Source organism: Caloenas nicobarica, chromosome 15, assembly GCF_036013445.1.
Source record: "Caloenas nicobarica isolate bCalNic1 chromosome 15, bCalNic1.hap1, whole genome shotgun sequence".
NCBI classification, from domain to species: Eukaryota; Metazoa; Chordata; class Aves; order Columbiformes; family Columbidae; genus Caloenas; species Caloenas nicobarica.
This window is the reverse complement of record NC_088259.1, coordinates 5,322,701-5,344,148: the sequence shown is the minus strand read 5'-3', so window position 1 is coordinate 5,344,148 and position 21,448 is coordinate 5,322,701. Positions and strand designations below refer to the sequence as shown.

The following is a 21,448-nucleotide window of genomic DNA, read 5'->3' as shown; positions in this document are numbered from 1 at the left end:
AAAGAATAACCACGAAGCAGATCTGCCTTTTGAATTTACACACAGAATTAGCAACATTTTTTGAACTTCTGGCATGCTCTGTGCCAGGCATTGACATGACAGAGCTCCCAGCATAGTCTGAGTATTTACCTGAGGGTGGAAAACTACAAGTTGGTAAGGAAGTGGAGTTTCTGTAAACTTTTACCTTCAATCTTTTAGCAACCTCGTATTCCCTCACCCTCAAGATAAATAAGTGGCTAAATTGAAATACTGAATACTATAAGGCCTTGTTCATTCAATTATTATTTTTTTTCCTCCAAGATTACCCCCCAGATCATAAGGTTAAATGCTTAAACATACTCTTTCAGAAAAGCAATTTCTTAGCCACTAAAAAGTCAGAGTGAGATCCAGAACCATGGCAAAACACATCTGGTGCTTGTTTCAAAGAAGGAGAGTTGCACAGGCATTTTTGCAGAACAAAACAAAAGCTGTTTTGCTTAAGAAGGAAAGTTGCTGTGCTGGTCTAACGCTTTTCTTAACACACGTCAGAATAGGTTTCTGTGTATGTACATCACCTTTCCTACAGTTTGGATGAGTTACCACTTTGAAGCATGTAGGGCCTGGAAATCTGAATAAACCACTCAACTACATCTGACTGTACAACAGTTTGGAAATAGTGAGGAAATCTTGACCAAACCCAATGTTAAGATTACCTTCAGATTTTAACCTCTTGAACAGGAACCTTCTTTGTTCTTTGCACAGTGCCTAGTTCAGCAGGGTCCTGTTGTGACTAGGGGTCCTATGTTCTACAGCAACCCAAACAATAAATAAAAAATAAGAATACATAGTAAATGATCAACAAAACCTACTTTATACCCTGTTTTTCAAAGACACACTGCACTCCAGCAAATACTTGAAAAATATGGTAACAAAGTTACCAAAAGTTGCAAGACAAATGCAATTTGTTTGATGCAAATATTTAACCTTAAGGTTCAAGTGGCTGGGAAACTCATTAACAATGTCGCTTCACCAGCCTTGAACCCAACACAGACCAGGGAGATGTGACTGGTTCATGCACAGCCTTGGGAGTCAGCAGGAACAGGGAGGAAACATTCGTGTAGAAGCCGAGGCAGTGAACCCATGAACAGCTTCTCATCTCCACCATCTATTTTCATGCTAAAAGGGACTACCTATGGGAAGAGAATTCCAGGCTTTTTCTTTGTGTGTTGGCCTTTTCATTTGGAAAAAAAATAAAAGGAAACAGGCAAGGTAGACAAATTGTAATGAAACATCTCATATATCCCCTATGGCTATCTCATTTTTCCCAAATGACTGCTGCATGAAATAAAAAAAAATAAAAAATTAAAGACTAGGATTTGAAAATTATAAATTAAAAAGGAGACATTTAAAAGAGAACTTCTTAAGGGTTTCATTCTTTCCCCACTCTGCAGCAAGGAGAGCAAAAGTACAATCCGAAAGGGGAGAGAAAAAGTCAGAGAGGATTAGAAAGTCCAGTCTTTCAGCCTGTCTCCCATTTTGCTAATTTTTACAGTAGGTTATTTAAGAAGCGGTAGATGTTCCGGCAGAAAGCAGGCAGCAGCAAACACAGGCATCGTCTCCTCCTTCCAGCGAGGTCTGTGCAATCTCAGTCTCTCGCTCCGGGCAGGAGAGGTTTTTCCTCCCCACACTTGTTACTGCCTTCTGGTGTGGGAGATGGGAGAAACGTCTGCCAGAGGCTGGGGTCTGGCATTTCGGGGGCTCCCCTCCCTCCGCTGGGCTAAAAGGAACTCAAGTATTCCAGTGCAACCTCATATACAAATTTATATTGTTCCTGAAAGAGAGAACAGAAATCAGTCACATTAGGATACGGGTAAATTCTTCAGAGCCTCATTCTACAAGCTGCCAAAAATACCTTCTCCCTCTTACACCATTTGGCAGGACGAGACAAACATTAATTGTATTTCTGTGTGAACCTGAACAAGCATTACTAAGAGATGGTATTGTCAATGGAAGATAAAAACACTCAAAGAGACAGTCACAGTATGGGCTATTCACTGCTTGCTTTATGCCTTCATTGCACACATTGCTTTTGAGGCAAGAATTCAGTGTGACCGATGGAGATTGATTGAATTCAGGACAGTTTAATCTCTTCGGCTGCAGGGAGCAAGGCCTGGGGTTGAGACTGTTCTCCCCTCCTGGTTTCAAGGCATGTCACAGCATTAAGCACCGGGCTGCATACATGCACAGGAGGACAAATCCCATCCCCTTTCCACAGCTGTGGTGACTGCTACCTGGGTTCAACCTCCTGGAGGTAGCTGAGGTGTGGGACACACCGGTCATCACGCTGCAAGGGCAGCTGCTCGCCCTCTGCTCGAGGAGAGAAGCACTGGGACCAGAGGATTCATTACACATACTAAAATGAGACTGATTTTAATAATGATAGCTTCATGTTATGATCCATTTTGATTCATACTGGGCTAAGCCATGAAATCTTTTTGCCTCTCCTAAAGTGCCCCCCCTGTAAAAGGTGGGCGGGTGCAGCACAGGAAAAAATACTTACCAGTGACTCCACCATGTTGGATTTGTTATTCCGTAATGTTTTCACGATGTGGAACACATCAATGATATTTTGCTGTTGAATCATTTCACACACGCTGCAGATGGCACAGAAGGTGCCGCTGCGTCCCCCACCGTTCCTGGGTGTGGAAGAAAAGAGGCAAGAGATGGAGCCAGGTAAGGCTGAGGGAACCGAGGAGAGCACTGCTTACACAGCAGCTCATAAACCGCATATACTAAGAAAGGTCATAGAATCATTTTGGTTGGTAAAGGCCCTCAAGATCATGAAGTCCAACCATTTACCCAACACTGGCACTAAACCACGTCCCTAAGAGCCTCATCTCTGCATCTTTTAAACCCCTGCAGGGATGGTGACTCCACCACTGCCCTGGGCAGCCTGTTCCAATGCCTGACAACTTTTTCTGGGAAAAAATTTTTACTGTAATGTATGGACTGGTTAAGGACGTCCAAGGGTTTGTGAAAATGGAGATCTGCAAGGCAGGAGGTGGGGATGGAAGGGCTAAGCTGATCCCCAGCAGTGGTGCTCAGGGGTTCGCAGCAGCTCTGGGTCAGGGCTGGACACAAGGCAGAGCCGCTTCGGTTGTGTCTGAGCTCCAGCCATGAGACCTACCCACATCACAGAAAGTAGCAGAGCTTTTTCAGCTACTCCTCACGACAATCAGTAAAATCTCTGGGCCAGCATGCTATAATGTAGCACAATATTCAGTTTGAAGTATACTACAAATGTAATTTGACTTCATTTTCCCCAGCTGAAGCCTGGCAAACTACCAGATTTCCAGATCGATAATCAGTGCTCTTCAGACAGCATTTTGTGAGGTTACAGGCATTTTCCAGTCCTACTTACAGGCAGTGGACAACAGTCCGTCCGTCTCTCCCATCGTACTGTTCCTGCCACTTCTCCAACCTTCTGACCACCTTCAGGAGGGAGCGTTTGGAAGGAGGGGTGTCCCTGTACGCTGGCCAGCCAATGTACTGCAGGTGCTGAACTATGCGATATCCATCCTGAGGCTAAAACAAAGAGCATTCTCAGGGTGCTAAATGGAACAGGGCAGGAAGCAGAGAGATAGGGCAAAGTAGAGGGCACTGGTTACACGGCATCCTCCCTTTGCACCTGATATCGATGTTGACATCCTCTACTTTGGACACAATACAGTGGGGAAACAAGGAATTTTGGGGTAATCTGGATAAAAATGATGACCTCAGATATTACAGAGCCAGGCAGAAACTAGGTCCATAGGATTCATTTTTTTTGTTTCCAGTAAAGTCTCATCAAACTCTATGAATAGATCAAACAGATCAAATGTGTCTTTCCTGGTTGCCTGCACTAGAGATTGGCTGTGCCATAAGAACTAAAGGCAAAGAAGAACTTCAAAAAAAATCTCTGGGGGCTGTGGCAGGAAAGGTTCCTCATAAAGATTCTAGCAGCAGCCTTTGGTGTTGAACACAGATGGGTGCAAAGAGCTGCGAGTTCACAGAACCCACCCTGCCAGGCATGCATTTATGAACCAGCTTCATCGTGAGAGTCACAGAGTCTTAGTGATATCAGCTGTACGACCTCAAGGCTGTCCCTGGTTCAGAGGCAGCTGGCCTGGGACACAGGAAGGTGAATATCCGATTTATTTATTTGTGTAGTTGGACCACAAAGCTCACTCTGCAATGCCACAGTTGAATTACTGCGCAAGCTCTGACCACAAAATCAGAGACTGATGTGTTAAACAGCATAGAAATGTAATTTGTGAAGCCTGTTTCCATTTCTGATTAGAAAAAATGAAAAATGAACAAAAAAGGAGACATAATCAATCTTGGAAACAACTAATGAGAGAAAAAATCTCTACTGAAACCCTTTCTCTCAGCCCTGAAGTTGCATTGTTAGGGTCCAGTCTGCAGATGAACTTTTTTTCTATTATTTCAGCTGTCCTGGGGCCAAGCAATACAGACAAAGAGTTGCTTACGGAATTGACAGTTGCTTATTTACAGGAAAAACAGTGGCAACTGGGAATCCCAGTCTAGCCAGTAAACGTTGCATCTGTCTCAGAGACACTGCACAGTAGCTGACAGAGAGCGGCTGACACTATCCCCATTTATTTCCTACAATACTGACAGTTTTATATTGGCTACTAAGCTGTTCTCAAATATACATAGAAAAATGTATGCCATTTAAATACAGATTTTCAGCTCATATCACCTACTTTCAGCCAAGAGTCTTTTACCAATACAGACTGACGCAATTAAATGTTAATTAAAGGAAGCAGCTATTAAATTCTGCAAGGGAATTTTGTTCCCAGGTGAGAGATTCAGCATCTCTAATTCAAAAGTCTTGGTTTTGCCTCTTCCTTATACCAAAATATATTTTTGAGAATAAACAGGGAACCTGGTATTTCCCTGATCTTACCCTGGCCATGTTGCAGATCCGGAATATCCGGTTGATGATATCCTCATCGATGTCTGCTGAAACAAACTCTACTTGAATTGGGCCATAACAACAGGATGTCTTCTCTGGCCAGTACTCCATGCAGAGCTGGAGAAAACACCAAAGAAACAGAAAACACCTTCAGTCGTAACATGGAAAAGCATGTTCGGTCTTCTCTCCTTTCGAATTTATAACCGGCTCAAAAACCATAACCGATCTTGTATTATGTGTATTTGCTCAAAGAAGACCTCCTTCTAGCTCAGTAGAAGTTTTTTTAATATCATTAACATGATGAATGTGAGGAAAAAAATTATATATATTTCAGAACCTCTTTTTTTTTTTTTTTAATGAACACAGTTTGTAACTGATTGAATTCTGGGGTCTAAAGGTGCAGAAAAGGTGGCTGACAAATGAAGCTTCTGTAGTGGTATAGATTTAAAATGAACACTAAAAGACTAGCGTCTGTAGGTAAAATTAATAGGAATCACAGAGATTTGGTGTTAATGAGGAAACAGGACATGCAGCAAGAAAATCAATCTTAATTCAACCAAAGTGGAACTTCTTTTTTCTGTAAGACAAACTTTTTAGCTTTCTGACTACCAGCGAGCAGGGGAGGGAGAATGAGTTTGCTCTGAGAGCAACAAGAGCGACTCCGATTTCAGGGTGAACTACAACTGAATCTCTGAAGTTTGTGAAGCAGGTTGGAAGTGTTTTTTCTTATGCTGATATTACTGAATTGAAAGTACAAAAATAAAATCCTATCCACACAGATTACAATCTAAGCATTTCAAATCCATCTGGAAATAGATCATGGCGAGAAAATATTTTGCATGAGATCTCATTAGCAGTTTGTGCTGAGACTGTATTTCTTTTTTTTTTTTTTTTCTTCCTATTTTCAAGTGTAATTTTTCAGAAGTTTTGAAACCCCCAGATGCTCATTTGAACTTGATCTCAAGCTTTTCAAGTTCAATCATTGCCAGTAATAACATCAAGTGTGTGCATTCTACTGCATTAATTCTGTATTCCTGTTATTCCTTTGATCATATGGGATTGAAATGGAGTGGGATATTCATGCAATCTTATGCATCTTTGCCCTTGTTAGTTTTTCAAGATTAGGCAAGCCAGGCAAGACCACATAAGCAAGTCCTCCTCTGAAGCTTGTCTTTACTCTTCATTCAGACTTTCAAGCCGCCCACAGATCTCCTCTCAAAGCATCTGCCCAGCAGACGAGGAGATTTGAGCCAAGCAGGTGCTTTCGGAAACAACCTCAAGGTGCAGCGGAAAGAAAAAAAGATGAAGCCTTTCCTTAATGTAAAAATCTGCTTTCTACAGTTCAGGCACAGCTCTTCTATAAAGCAAGTTTTATATTTGTGTTCTGCTCATGGAGATGAGTAACCCCTCCTGCTCAGGCACACAATACGGTATTTGCAGGGAACTGCACACTAACAGTTTCACAGCGCTTTGGGTACAGCGCTTGGATTAGGCAAGGATGAACAGCCAGATAATTACAGCATTGTCACACAATGACAGTGCAAGCATAACATCCTTAAGTTCCCTTTTCGGTAATCTCTCTGTCACAGCTGAGATCAAACTGTCACACCTTGCCTTGAAAGCTCACAAGATACAAACTTTAGAATCATCCTTAACGCCCAGTGCTGCCTGGGTGGTTTTGGCCTTGGTTGCACACTCGAGCTAGAAAAACTGACAAAGTGACTTCAGGTATTTGTGCCTACAGACTGCCTCATAAAAGGAGAATTTTGCTAGGAAAAAAAAAAATAGAAACGAAAAACCACAAAGCGGGTAAAGCCTTGTGCAGAAAGATAGATGCAAGAATAACACTAGCTGAGGCTCACGGGTTTGTGTTTTCTAAGAACGAAGTGTAAGAAAGTATGTCATTTCCAGAAGAAGCTGTAGTTTTCTTTTAAGTGTCGAAAAAAAAGGAAAATATTAAATTCTCCTCTGGATTCAATGCCAAGATGCAGAATCAGGCAGGGTGAATCGGACAGGAGGCGGCAAATGCACAGAACCTCCAGTTCCACACCATGGTGGGACTCTGTGGGTCACCAAGAGATGCCACCTCTGAGTAAAGCTCTTACTGGGGCTGGAAATGAAATCCCACCACGTTCACCCCCAAGGGAGACCCTCTCACCCAAAGGGGTGATCGCCCTCTCCATTACCTTCGAAAACAGAGACCAATAATCTCACTGCCTTCAAGTGCAGTGAGATTTTGAAGACAGAGAAGAGACAAATGGCAAATTAATCCATGAAGTACCAACTCGGTACTTGAGGGTTCTCTCTCTTGTTTGACAAGTGCTGTAATGGGTGAATTAGCCATGCCAAATGTACTATTCGCACAAATTGCATGATTATGCCTGTTTGAAAGCTGTTATCTTCTGCCACTCATCAGCAAGGTGGCTGGAAATGCTCGTACAGGAACTGCAGCAGCTTGTCCTCCAACAAGCTCAACTCCTGAAAATAATGGTGTGCTTAGTATCCAAGAGTCCAACTTGCACATGACACTAGAAAGAAAAAAAAACCCAAAACATACACGGCGAAATGCGGCCCCCAGAAACTGTGCAAATCGCACGTCTCAGTACCACAGAACTGCATTGGAAATCTCAGGGAAAAGATACTCCAAATTATTTCAGCATCTCTCTTGGTTTTATTCTTCTGGAAATGCCACGTGAACAGGCAAGCATGAAGCACACGGGGGCTGTGGTAACAGAATAGTTTTCTGAACCAAAGACAAGCAAAAATATGAAAGAGAAGAAAGTGGGTTTGGGAGGAAGATTTAGACGCACAAACACATAATCTGTAGATATCCCTGTTGGCTGGAGTAAGAATTACCTAACTTAGAAGAACTCAAGCATGTGGACTTATTTTTCATTGTACCCCAAAACACTCCCTATTACTTTTCAGTTCACTTCCACTTATCTATTGGGGTGGGGAGGGAGGGCACAGGAAAATGGCAGCAGAAACACCCTTAAAACCATCTGGATTTGGTAAGAAAGTTACATGACAGAAATGATGAAAAATCACTCACCTGTGCTGCATCCATCTCATTCAGCATCACAACAGAGGAGCAGTTATAATCAAACACCAGCCTCCAAAAGTCTGCTATGGTGTTGGGCAAAGGGTGTTGGGTTACAATAAAGGCAGCAGGTTGCTTGTGGCTCTAACAAAAGAATAAGATTAGTTAAAAAAAAAAAAAATTCAATCAACTTTTATTCAGACGAATATTATACCCAGGAGGCTATGGCTAGGCAATCTCAGCCATTTAACCAGATTATACAAATCACATATCCTTCTCCTTGTTATCATTCTGCAATGAATGAATGTCTCATAATGGGATTCTTTTGCTCCCAATGAAGACATTTCATTAAAGAAGTGTCACAAGAGCAGAGATTACCAAAATCAATTATTTATATTTTGAGACTCTGCAAATAATACTAATTCTACTATTACTACTACTGCTACTATCAGTAATATTAATAATTGGAAAGAAAACAGCTGGAAGCAAATGCTGCCCTTTTTTCTGCGATGAACGGTAGGAACCACAGAAGGTATTAGCCCTCCCCGTGCTATTGCTCCCTGGTGATGTGGCGCTGCAGAGGTGGCACATTTGGGTCCCAGCCATCCTTTAAGAACTTGTGGGGCAACATCCAGAGCCTGTGACATTGGTATTTAATTTCTGATGCTATTCTTTCGTCTCAAAAAACCCCTCTGACCTCAATCTCCCTAAGCACGAAGGGGAGGAACTGTGCTCCTGACCTCTGCGGGGCTGTGTTAATGAATGTTTGCGAGATGAAAGGGTACGAAGCTCAGAACTTGATCGGTTTCCAGCTGCAGCAGGCAAGGCTTAGATGAGCCTACAAGCTGCACAGTCCTTTCTGCTGTACGTCTGGGAAGCAGACTTGAATCAAAAGGCACAATATTTATGAGTTAAAAAAAAAAAATTAAAAAGGAAAAAAAAAATCAAACCAAACCAAACAAAAACCCAACAGATTTTGTATTTAAAGAAATAAATGAAGCCCCAAAGTATTAAGATGGCCATTGCAGGGGTTTGCATTTTCTCCTCGCTATGAGTGAGCTGTGGGTGGAAGAGCCGAGCAGCCCGTGCTGGGGACATGAAGGAGAGGGAAGTAAAATGAAAGGATTTCTTGGGAAATGATCAGTGTGGAATGGATTGTCCTCTTTCTCCCTACTCTGTGTTTCAAACCTAGGAGCACCAGTATGGGTCACACGCTATGTCATACCAGACCAATGTTGGCAACAGAGTGGTAAATAAAATACTGAATCTTATCTCTTAATTAGAGTTAAGAACATGATACTGTTGCTGCTATGTTTTTTCATTTTGCACCAATTGCATAATTGGCTAAATTGTTGGCTGAAGGTAAGATATATGTGTGGGTTTTGTCATGAAGAGAAATACGCCCCACCTGTTTTCTTTGCTACAGGTGAGGAACCAGTCTCACTGTCCTATTTCAAAGGGAAGGTGACACAGAGATGTTAATTACTCGTGTAAGAGAACATGTGTAGGATCTTGGGAGAATGACGATGACAGGGACACAATATGGACTCGTCTTTATCCAAGCCCCATACATTAAATCCAAACCTATCATCCCTTCTGTATGGCTTGACTCAGAGATGTGGCTCAAGTCCCTCTGCTTAAGGATTATGTTGAGTTGCTTTAGGGGAGGGTGAGGGACAGTATTTCTCCTTTCTTTATAACAAACCATTTTTCAGACGCAAACATGGCTTTTGAATGATTCTCATAGGAAAGGTCCTAAGGTCTGTTTACTTGAAAGGGACAGAAGACATGGGTGAAAAATTCCTCTGTACAGGAATTTTAATTACCAGGAATTTTGTGGGGAGGGATACAAGTATTAGAAAAGTAATTTGAGATAATGAGGGCTGAAATGCGCAAACACATTCCCAAGTCTCTAAGAAACCAGAGTAAAATTCACTGTGCTTCTGCAGATTTGTCAAAGCACAAAACACACTTTAAAGACAAAAAAAAAAAAATCCTTAGGCATATTTGCAATGACAGCATCACGATCTTTCTAAAAAGAATCTAAAATTAATTCTATGACCATATGACTTAACCTCTCAAATGCAGTAGTATCACTGTTCCCCAAAGACCGAAAAAACAGACAAAATTAAAAAAAGATCAACCCCAAAACTGCTAGGGAAAAAATGACGACACTTCACCCTCTATCATATTTACACATACTCGAACTGCAGTAATTAGTGGCTTTAAAGACATTTCTGTCCAAAGGCAGTTAGGCACCACAGCGAACAGAAAACGTCAACATAATTCACCCTATCCAAATGACCCGTGCTCTGGGATTGTAGCTGATAAACAAAGCAAAGGAAATTGCCCTCAGACAGATCCATGTCAGCTTAACTCATGTCCTTCTGCCTTGATGTATTTTACACATCTGATCCCTGTACTCCCATATTCTTAAATGCATAAGCTCAGATAAATCTCTCGCTCCACACTGCAAACTATTCTTTTCAAAGAGCTGACCTGGCAGCTCCTGGCAAACATTCCTCTTCGAAGTTATATGATAACCAACATATGGGAAGAGTTGTCCCACCACTTCTTTGTCCATCTGCCTTTCTACGATACAACCTCTGACTGCACGCTCGTGAACATCTTTGTCAAAAATTTTTCAACGACATGTGGCAGAACTACAACAGTAGTCTGATAATCATAGTCTAGGTGACACATTTCTCTCTGCCTAGTTTGGAGATGTCAGCACCAGAAACTGCAGGTAAAAAAAAGGTTTTTTGCTTTGGATGCTTTTCTCCCAGAAAAGTATCCTGAGAATTAATAAACTCGATGCAGACTAGGATGAGTTGGGCTCCATAGTTTAAGAAGGACAAGGAATTACTGGAGGGAATCCAGCAGTGGGCTACGAAGATGATGAAAGGTCTGGAGCACCTTTCTTATGAAGAGAGACTGAGAGAGCTGGGGCTGTTCAGCTGGAGAAGAGAAGCTGAGAAGGGATCTCATCAATGTTTATAAATATCTCCAGGGTGGGTGTCAAGAGGATGGACCAGACTCCATACAGTGGTGCCCAATGACAGGATGAGGGGCAATGGGCACAGACTGGAACACAGGAGGTTCCATCTGAATATGAGGAAAAACTTAATTACTTCGAGGTGCCAGAGCCTGGACCAGGCTGCCCAGAGAGGTTGTGGAGTCTCCTTCTCTGGAGACATTCAAACCCGCCTGGACACCTTCCTGTACGGTCTATTCTAGGGTACCTGCTTTAGCAGGTGGGTTGGACTGGATGATCTCCAGAGGTCCCTTCCAACCCCAACCCCTCCATGATTCTGTGAGTGGGGACAGAGCAGTACTGCTTACATCCATGAGTGCAGCATTGATGTAGTTACTTGATTCACCATCCACGGAGATGAGGAAAGGCAGGCACCGGTCCAAGGGCAGCACATCCATGCAGCGGTTCTTGTCATGGTTCCTCGGCAAAAGGCCGATGCTGCAATCTTCCGGCCGAACGCGCGGTGTCACAATGTTGAGAGTCTGTGAAGGAGGGAAGGAAGAAGGCAAAGAAAGACAGAAGCAGGTTGAGTGTCTTTGAATTTACTTCTAAAAAGGATGCCATCTGCACAATAAGTTTATTTCAAAGATACTTAGACTAGTAGATCTTTGATATCCCAGAGAATGAAAAAGGAGCACTGAGGAATTTGTTGCTGTTATATTATATTGTATTTTGCACATTGTCCTGAGGTGCTCTTCTGAAAACTAGCATAAACTGAGGGCACTATGCATTTAGCAACAATTTCCAGCTCTAAATGCCCAGAGCAGTTCGACAACATTTCTGTTCTTTCCTAGAGCTTGGAAATAACTGTCACAAGTACAAGTTGCAGCTTTGACCTGGTCATGGAGTGAAGCCTCCTCATGTTTCTCCCCTCCCTAGGGTGCAAGCACACATCCTTCTCCCTTTTCAAATGGATCCTGTGCAGAAGTACGCTGAGTATTGACCTGGCTCACCCCGTAGGTCAGACTGGGTTCAAATCCTCTTGTAATTCTTCAGTCGAACTATTGATCTAGCTTAACAATGCATATAAAAACCTCAGAGAAATTTTTCTTTTTTTTTTTTTTTTTATCCTTAAAAACAAACAAACAAGGAAGTCTATTTGTTTCATTTATTATTTAGATTTCCACTTTCCTTTTGGAGTGACACATAGGATGCTTCTCTTACATAGTCATACCTTATCCCTGGGGTCTTGCTGTCAGTCTTTTACCATTATCTGTCTTTCCCATAGCTTGACAGACTATGTTTCTTTAAATCTAATTTTGTGTTACCCATTGCAGAGGCCTCCTGACAAACCAGCCTAGGTTGGTCAGCAGGGATCAAAAGCAGCAAATCAAAGCAAACACATCTTAACACTGTCACTTAAGTCATGGTACATCAGTGGCTAACTGATGTTGTTCTACTTTCCCCCGTTTTCACTTGTGTCATGCAGTCATATAGTGAATTCCTTTGCAGCCATCAGAGGAACAGAAAACATTCAGTGGCCAAAAATTCTTACAAAGGGCTTGACTTCTGCCACAGAGAGGTTATAAATGGAGAAAAATGAGGGTCAAACAATCCAAGATAAAGGAGTGTGTCCAAGTATAAAATGTGAAATAATCTAGTTGCTCTAAATCGTTCTACATAAAAGGTTCTACATAAAAGTCTCTTTGTCTAGAGATGGAAAGCAGGTAAACTGGCTGAGGAAGCAACATGAAATCTCATGTCTCTGAGAGTACAGACAATTAGGCAGGTGACTTGTTAGTTATTTACTCTTGTTTATTTGACACTCTTCCCCTCTCTCCCTTGTTTTTTTTTGTGTGTTTTTTTTGTTTGTTTGGGTTGTTGTTGTTGTTTGTTGTTGGTGGTGGTTGGTTTTTTTACTTATTCAGATTAGAAAAACTCTCCAGAACAAGCTATTGCATGTTCAGACAATGTGTAGTGCATGAGAAATCCATCCATCCATCCTTCCCTGAGCGCCAGTGGGACCCAAACAATACAAACTGCACCAACAGATCTAGAGTTAGATCAACTGGTTCATAAAGATGGTAGCAAAAGATACCACTTCTTGCATTAAATCCAGACTATTAGGGATGCAGAATGCTCTGAGACAAAATCCCGTAAAAATAGATTCTACAACTAGACAGAGAATGAACCTCTTATGCAAAGTATGGTGGAGCTTTTCCTTCCCACAGGAGCTGCCAGCCCCTGGCAGCTCAAAAGAACAACCACACAGGCGACAAATCTTGTCTCATATCATGACAAAATAAGTCCAGCAAGCGGTGACTTTTTATTTTAATAGTATAACAGCATTTGATGAAGTTAGGCTTTGGCTCCTTCATGCCAAGCATCCAGAACCAGAAACACTTTTACAGGTCTGATATCACTTGATAAAACCAGATCTTTTTTTAATTGAACTGTCATTGGTTGGGATCCACATTCTTTATCTCACTGTACCAACCCTGATTATTCCCTGCAAGGTTTCAGATAAAAAACACACATTCTCCCTTTGCGTACAGAGGGAGGAAAAGAGGCATCTGACTCAGACTGGGGCTCCCCAAAGACATTCTCTTGCTGCAAAAGATACTTGGCTGGGAAAGGGGCTGGGCATTTTCTACAATTAAAGGAATCTCCACCTTGTTACTGCTATGAATTGCCTCTTAAGAAATAGCATAGGTCTCTCTCTCTTTTCTGTCAAATTCACCTAGCCCCAAATTTCCCACAGTATTGTTTTTTCCATACATCAGCATTGGCTGAAAAATCATAAAGGGATTTACAGATACGTGGGGAATAAGACTAGAAAACTTAGTTCAGTGTTCTGTAGGGTGCGTTTGTTACTGTGTGCAAGGTAAAACTGCCCAGGGCTCGTGGCTCCTGTGTCCCAAGCCCATTAATTGGGGTGGGATAAGCAACAGCGACAGCAAAAAGGTGGAAGGGGCCCCATTTTGTTGCTTGCCCCAGGTAAATCACATTACGCCAGCACTTGTGAGTTTTACCATATGTCATTTCAGTTCTCGTCACCAGGTATTTGGCAAAACATCTACAGTGAACTGAGATTCAGTTAAATGAAAATGAGTAATAAGGAAAGTGATGCTCACTGAGCTCACTTTCTCCTTTGTGCAGAAGGATGTCGACAAGTTGATTGTCAAGACTCGGAAGCAGCATACCAGCCACGAGAACAGATAATAAGGGACCTTGCGGCATAAATGTTTCTGAACAAATTACAGAAGAAAATGAACAACAGCATATTTGTTAAAATGAGAAGTACAATATTATGTGTGACAATTAGTACCCTTGTTCTACTGAAGTGATGGGATTTATTTTTCCTTGCTGAAGGCTGAAAAGTCCATGCTCAAAAACATATCTCTGCCTGATACAGTAATAAAACAACAAAAATCAACTGAATTCAGACCTTGGCTAAGTGTCCCCCTCTCTGCTCTGCTGGGAATTGTGAAATAACACACAGTAATTGATTAAGCACCTTCAGTACACCAACTGCAATGACTGAGACATACGAAATTACCTGAAATTCATCTTTTATCTGGCTGGAGTTGGTCTGTGGATCTAGTCTGCTGATGTTGTAATAGATGGATCTGAACTCACAAACTGGAATGGCTGTGTTGCCACAGAGACAGGCCTCCAAAATGGCATCATGGACAAATACATACTGCTCCTGCACAAGGGAGGGATAAGATATTAAAATCATATTTTCAATACAGACCATGAAATATCACATGCTTTTTTTTTTTTTAAATCATGCCCAATATGTATATTTGGCTCTGTTTCATGTGGAGACATATTACACAGTGTGCTACGTGACAGCTTTGTGAGCATATTTCATCCATCATTGAATGTGAGCTCTCGTGTTTTCATTCCCAATTTACAAGTCAAATGAGAAGTCACCACTCTCAGGAATGCTGGGACAAAATGGGGGTGGGCTGGGGGGGAAATCACGGTGTAAAACTTTTCTGTTCCCAATCACAAGGCAATGGTCAGGAATCGATGGTGCTTTGGAAGCCAGAGAAACAACTTTACTAACAGGTCTTCTCTTCAGAACCCCTGGACTCTCGGGATTCTGGGTGAAGTTCTTTCCCTGAACTAAATATGAGAAGTCCAAAAAAGTTAACAGTCCTCCTCTGTTCCAAGCTATTGTCCTGTTCCTGGGTAGGGGAAGGCATTGAAGCACATACATAGAACTTGTGCCGCAGGAGAACAGTTCCACAGAGGTTTGTGCAGCCGCTAGATGAGACGTGGTGGAGCAGCTTGCTTAACCAGCACCCAAAGCCTCCATCAGGGATGTTTCATTTGTTTAGCTTGCAGTTGATATAAACTACATACTATTCAAGTCTGCAGTATACTTATGAATGAAGCATGAGAGGATTCAGGAGCTGTTTTCTTCTTTTTCTCCCCCCTACTGTGAGAATAAAACTAATCAGCAATGCTAAGACCTAAACTTCAAGGTTTGCCCTCCCGTCTTGGACGCCCTGAGTAGCTGCCAGCAAATGTGATTCGGTGCACATCTGGTCATGTTTAGCCACGGAAAGTTCTGTATAATCAGATCACAGAGGAAGCAAGTGTTGACTTAATGAATTACTGGGTTCGCATTGAGCAGGGGAGCTGACAGGAATGCGGCACATCATAAGAGGAGACCTGCTGGCACCTACCTCTGTCTGCACCAAATTGACCCTCTGGGATCGCAGCTCTCGCACACAGTTAAATATATCCACCACGCCTTCGTTCTCTGCCATGTCAAGCATGATGTCGATGGCAATAAAACACCCTGTTCTCCCGGCCCCAGCGCTGGAAAAAAAAGAAAAAAGAACATGAGGGTCTGCATGATCGAGGGAGCGTGGAGATGCAGGGCTCTATGGAGGAGAAAATAACTGCATCACAGACACAGCTGTCTTGTCTTGGAGGCTGCTCCCCTCTCCCTGCTGGGCTGATTTTTGTGTGAAGCTAAATTAGCTTGGGATTTAAGAGAACAAGGTGAAATAATATTTCTTGAAAGGGAAATGGACCCAGGTAGCAGGGGGAAAAAAGCTTTGCGCTCCTGAACATCAACAAAAAATTAGGAAAATAATCATTATGATTTTACAGGTCGATGCGCTCGCACACCTTTCATCCCAGAAGATGTGGGAGAGCAGCCTCAAGGTTGCAGATACAATTCCCGAGATTTTATTCTGTGGGACTCTTTAAAAAGCATGCACACATTTAATGATGAAAGGGGCTCCATCTTCCACCTCAAAAATTTCTTTTCCCCTTTTAATCCAGAGGAGTTTGACTCCCAAAGAAAGTGATTTCAAGTTGTGGATTGTAAAATTATAGAGAAAGGAGCTCGAGGCTACTCAAAACCTTCAGTTTAGAGCCCCCCACTGCTTGCGAGAATTGGGCCATCTCCTGCAAAACTGTGTTGTCACTGAGCCCTCCTTCCCTTCTGGGAAATCATCCAAGCTGTTTAGGTGTGAAGGATAGAGGGAGGAGAATGTCTTTTCACATTACTCTGAAGGAAGAAGGAAAACTCAGCTCAAATCAGGGAAACTCAAGTTGCACGAAAACTCCAGCAGAGCCGAAAGCAAGGAGATATGAATGACCATAAATTAATGGACCAGATTAATCAACTGCTGAATAGAGAGAAGATATTTTTCATTTGCAGAATTTTAATGAATAAGTGGCATTTCCTCTCCTTTTATCTCTCAGCTTTTCAGAATTTTAACAAATAGTTATAACATTTCTATATTTAGAGGATCCTGGCACTTCATAAATATCGAACTGTGATATTATCCAGCCAGGCATCGGTAGGGAGAATTTGGTAATTACCACTTAAAGCAAGTCATTAAAATTCAAAAGCAGATAAATAACGGAGAGGAAATAGCATTTATTCATCAAAATGTGAAGGACGAAATATTTCTCCTTGCTTTCTTGGTGACAATGAATCAGGTTCAGACTCCTTCCAGGGCCAGACCCATGTGGCACCAAGGTAGCAAGTTCAAGCACTGAGCTCTCTTCTGCCAGGTCCTTGAACTTAGCTGTATTTTATTATACAACTGCTTCTTCACTTGCTGAAACAATAAAAAACCAACAAAAAACCCACCTAAAGCTGTTTTAAAAAAGGTAAGATTTAATTGATTTTCCTTTTGAAAATGGTTGTGGGATGTATTGTCTCTCTCTTCCTGATCACAGGGCATGGCACTTAGAGGTAATTGCCTGTAGATTGATCAGGGGTGAGATTTTGGGGCAGCCAGCTCTGTTTTTCAGCCTTGTTCTCCAGTCACCTCCCCTTTGCAGAACACGTGCACCGGGCTGTGGCATGAGCTGCTAAAGTAGCTGCTACAAACCCAAACTACATTTCTGTAGAAATGTCTTTCTTTGTATTGGAAATAATATAATCACGAGAGTTTACCTGACCGTGGTGGGTTACAAAAGCAATCGTTTTCACTGTAAACCAGAGGAAAGGACATTTACCTATGTCCAACACTCGCTAACACAGTGAGTTCTTTGAGGTTTGTCATCTCTTCCTGATTCACAATGTACCATCCTCACCACAAATCATATAATCTACTAATCCAATCCACTATAATCCCTCTACAAATTGATAGAGAAACCTGATAACTATTAAAAGAGTTAAAATAAGGAGCCCTGGTTTCATACAGTGCCCCGCACAGTGGGGCTTTCAGCTTAGTTGGAAGAAGACCGTGCAGAAGAGCCCTCATGTGGGTACAGAAAAGCAAAGTTTCTTTAAAATTCCTGGTCTTTTTGTAGTCATCGTTCCTTCTGCCACATGAGGCTTGTTGTAGATAACAACTGGAATGGCTGTCCCAGATATTTACCATTTTCCCAACTCTGCTATGAATATTTAAGAGAGTATAGGCCACCAGAGAGTCGTCTTCTGCATTCGAATGGCCCTTTCTGACCTACTTATATCATCTCCAATTCATGCCAGCTAAGCTGTAGAACAGCCACTTCAGAAAAGAAAACCCAACTCCACTTTGTTTCCTCATGAGGCCCACAAGTTATACTCTTAAACAAACAAAATGTAGTTGGTTATTGCCAGATGAGAAGAAAGAAGGAAGGAAAGAAGAAGGAAGGAAGGAAAGAAGAAGGAAGGAAAGAAGAAGGAAGGAAAGAAGGAGGAAGGAAAGAAGGAGGAAGGAAAGAAGGAAGGAAGGAAAGAAGGAAGGAAGGAAAGAAGGAAGGAAGGAAAGAAGGAAGGAAGGAAGGAAGGAAGGAAGGAAGGAAAGAAGAAGGAAGGAAAGAAGAAGGAAGGAAAGAAGAAGGAAGGAAAGAAGAAGGAAGGAAAGAAGAAGGAAGGAAAGAAGAAGGAAGGAAAGAAGAAGGAAGGAAAGAAGAAGGAAGGAAAGAAGGAAGGAAGGAAAGAAGAAGGAAGGAAAGGAGGAAGGAAAGGAAAAAAGCTGATGAAGGGAAGGCTCAAAGAGCTGACTTACCTGCAGTGCACAACGATGGGTCCAGCTTCTGGGGGATTGAGAAACTTCACTTGCCGGACGAAGCCCAGGAGGCCCGTGGCGTAGCAAGGAACCCCATGGTCGGGCCAGCTGGTGAAGTGGAACTGCCGAATCTCTCGGATCTCATGGTAGCCTTTCTGAGGAGACAACACAGCCTCTATTTTTCTCCCACCAGACTGCAATCGGTACATTCTGATCCCTGCTCCCTTCCCTCACACAGAACAAGCATTTAGCTCTCGTTATAGGCAAGAAGGTGTCCTATTTTGCTTTTCACTCTGAAAGATTTGAAGCTGAACTCCATGTAAAAATGAAGTGGGTAACACACAGCTGAGGACTATGAAGGTGATCACCGGCTCCCAATGCAAACCTGTGGTCCTTTGAATTCAAACCCAGCTGATTAGGAAACTTACAGGGTGACTTCGCACCATGGCTGCACTTCTCCAGCCTCCTTTGGTGTTATTGCCATAAACCACCAAGAAGACACTCTTAAACCCTTTTTGAGGTGTTGAAGCAACAGCCTGGGGAACGAACACCAAGAGAGTGGGCATGTCCCAGGCAATGGTAGATTTTCTGCCACCTCCTGCCAAAAAAACCTCAGTTTGAGGTTACGACTGGTGGTAAAAACAGCAGAAACTGGTATTTCTGGTGAGACCAAGTTATTGGTACATGAAAACTGACACCACTTGTATATGCCCTGCAAAGGATAACACAGAAGTGTCAGGTAGCTGTGACATTTTATCGTAGAGAAAATTAACATGCAGTCCAGCAGCACGTCCTTTAGCTTGTCAGATTTTGGCATTAGCATTTTTACCAAGTTTTTTCAGTGATTTAATGAAATATGGAGCTGATGTATTACAAAACTGGAGCAATATTCCCAGTGTGCCTGAAGTTACTTTAGCAGGAATTTTTTGAAAGCTTTAAAACCACTTACTGAGTGTTTGTAGAGTAATTTGGACAGACCTGGAATACTCTGATACCTAGACTTCCAATTTCGAATTACACATAACAAAAATCTTCCAAATCCTGACAATTTTGGGATAATGTTTATACTCTTGCCTTTATTACTATTTTATTTCTGTTGAAAGGGGACCCTACCTGGCACCTAGTTTAACTGATACTTTTTTTCATCAGCAATTTGCCACCGTAAAACATGACAGTTATTATTCCTGGCACACCCTCACTTATCTGCTGGCTTTTGGATGCATTTAAACTTCATGCACTGTGGATTCTACTTTTGTGGCTACATCAAGATGTTCATGTAAAATCATTTGTCCAAAATTGGAATCTCTAGTCAAAAATTTAGGTTTCTGAAGTGAAACCTTTCCAAATAGTAACAGCTCCCATCTCCAAGAGCATTACGGATGTTTCCCAGAGTTCTCATTTCTGAACACAAATTAAATGTTGTATCAAAATTTCAGCTGACTGAAGATTTCCTTACCTTTTGTACAGTAAATGTGCGTATGACATACTCCGCCAATGGTTCTGTTTCAATTAATGTGACTTTAATATCTCCATAGACCTCTGTGTCATCTGGCCAGTATCGAACACACTTCACCTGCAGGGGAAAAAAGAAAATATTGAGAGGAACCAGCTCAAGTTGAGTCAGAGCTGACCTACATTTTACTCCACTTTCAAGCTGAAGCCCATGCAAATTGGGCTTTCTTCTGATGCACAGACCTTGTCAAAATTAACTGTATAAATTAGATTAAAAAATCCTTTACCATATATGGAAACTGTAGGGAGGATTTTTTTTCTGTTTCCTCTGTTTTGAATACAAATGAAAAGGATGCATTTACCTATACTTCTTTGGGATGGTCTTCCTTAAATTTCCACGCATGCCCTGACCATATCTCAGGTTTACAGAACACCTGGCAGTCACTATCAACATCCTCTTTGAGAAAAATCTATGCCCTTGCTAGCACTGCTGTAATTCTGAACTCTCCCTGTTTAGCCAAAGAATTTCAATTCACAGGGATTGTGAGATACTTGCTGATACATTCAATTTGTTTGACTCTAAGCTTTCCTTGTCAGATGTGGGCACAAATTTGACATTCTACCAGCTGTGACAGGCCTCAGCTAAAGAAAGAAATCTCACACAAATATATTCAAAGCTTAGCCACTACTAGAAGCCATGTGCAAAACTAAGAGTAGAAATTAAAGCCAGGGCTGTGAAGCTTTAGAAGGGATATTTAGGCTAACAAAGACTATCGAGTTATTAAATGTTCTATCATGAAAGAGTGGAACAGCACCTTAAAGCTGAAGCAATTAGCTACTGTGAAGCAGGTTTCATGTTCCAGCTCCAGTCATAATCGGAAAGGGTTTCATAAATATTAAATATGATTAATGTAGGTTTGTTGCTTCTTTTTTAACACAGAGGCCTTTATTTCAAACAAAAGTGTCAGTAGAAGGCAAAACAGAATAAATAACAATAAACGAACAGAACCAGCTGGCATTCAACCATGAGATCTAAAGGAAATTAAATACAAAGCAGCCGAATTACTAATGGCTGTGAGCAAACTATGATTTCGTTTTTTCTTAGCACCTGAGCAAAGAAAGGTGACAAACACCAGGACAAAAATTTTTAAGAGCTTCAGTTTCTGGCTGAGAATATCTCTAAACCAAAGACCACCAGGAATGAGAAGAATATGCTTGATAAAGCCACCCTGAAGTCTAGCCTTTGCCTTTTGAGCTATTCACGTTTGCTCCCACCGCGGGCTTTGGCGATTGCCTTGTGCTGACACAGGGACTCCTGCTTCACCTGAGTCCAAGAGAGCAAAGCGGTGGATGTTGAAGAGGCCAACGCTGCTGGGTGGCCCCGGATCCAGCTGTGCACAGTCTGGAACCACCACGGAATAGTGATCTTCTGAAGTGACTGGAAGCTCTGGGCTTTGAACTGTCATTTAAAGAGCTCTTTTGATAGTCTGAACACCAGTCGCATGTTCTCACCCCTCTGGATTTTTGTGGGTAGAGAAGTATTCAAA

At 42.0% G+C, this 21,448-nt stretch overlaps 1 protein-coding gene across 3 annotated transcripts in view; it reads right to left on the bottom strand.

Moving 5' to 3' along the window:
• Positions 1–1,538: 1,538 nt before the first annotated feature.
• The window catches only part of PTPRT (protein tyrosine phosphatase receptor type T), a 441,556-nt gene continuing 421,646 nt past the window's right edge, over positions 1,539–21,448 (bottom strand). For all 3 annotated transcript variants that reach the window (XM_065645693.1, XM_065645694.1, XM_065645695.1), the window contains 10 exons: positions 19,906–20,022; positions 18,450–18,604; positions 15,672–15,807; positions 14,531–14,680; positions 11,340–11,513; positions 8,010–8,141; positions 4,949–5,074; positions 3,401–3,564; positions 2,540–2,675; positions 1,539–1,810 (listed from right to left, as the gene is read on the bottom strand). In XM_065645693.1, the coding sequence (XP_065501765.1) occupies positions 1,757–1,810; positions 2,540–2,675; positions 3,401–3,564; positions 4,949–5,074; positions 8,010–8,141; positions 11,340–11,513; positions 14,531–14,680; positions 15,672–15,807; positions 18,450–18,604; positions 19,906–20,022 (1,344 nt within the window). In that variant the 3' untranslated portion in view covers positions 1,539–1,756. The remainder of the gene's footprint in view (positions 1,811–2,539; positions 2,676–3,400; positions 3,565–4,948; positions 5,075–8,009; positions 8,142–11,339; positions 11,514–14,530; positions 14,681–15,671; positions 15,808–18,449; positions 18,605–19,905; positions 20,023–21,448) is intronic.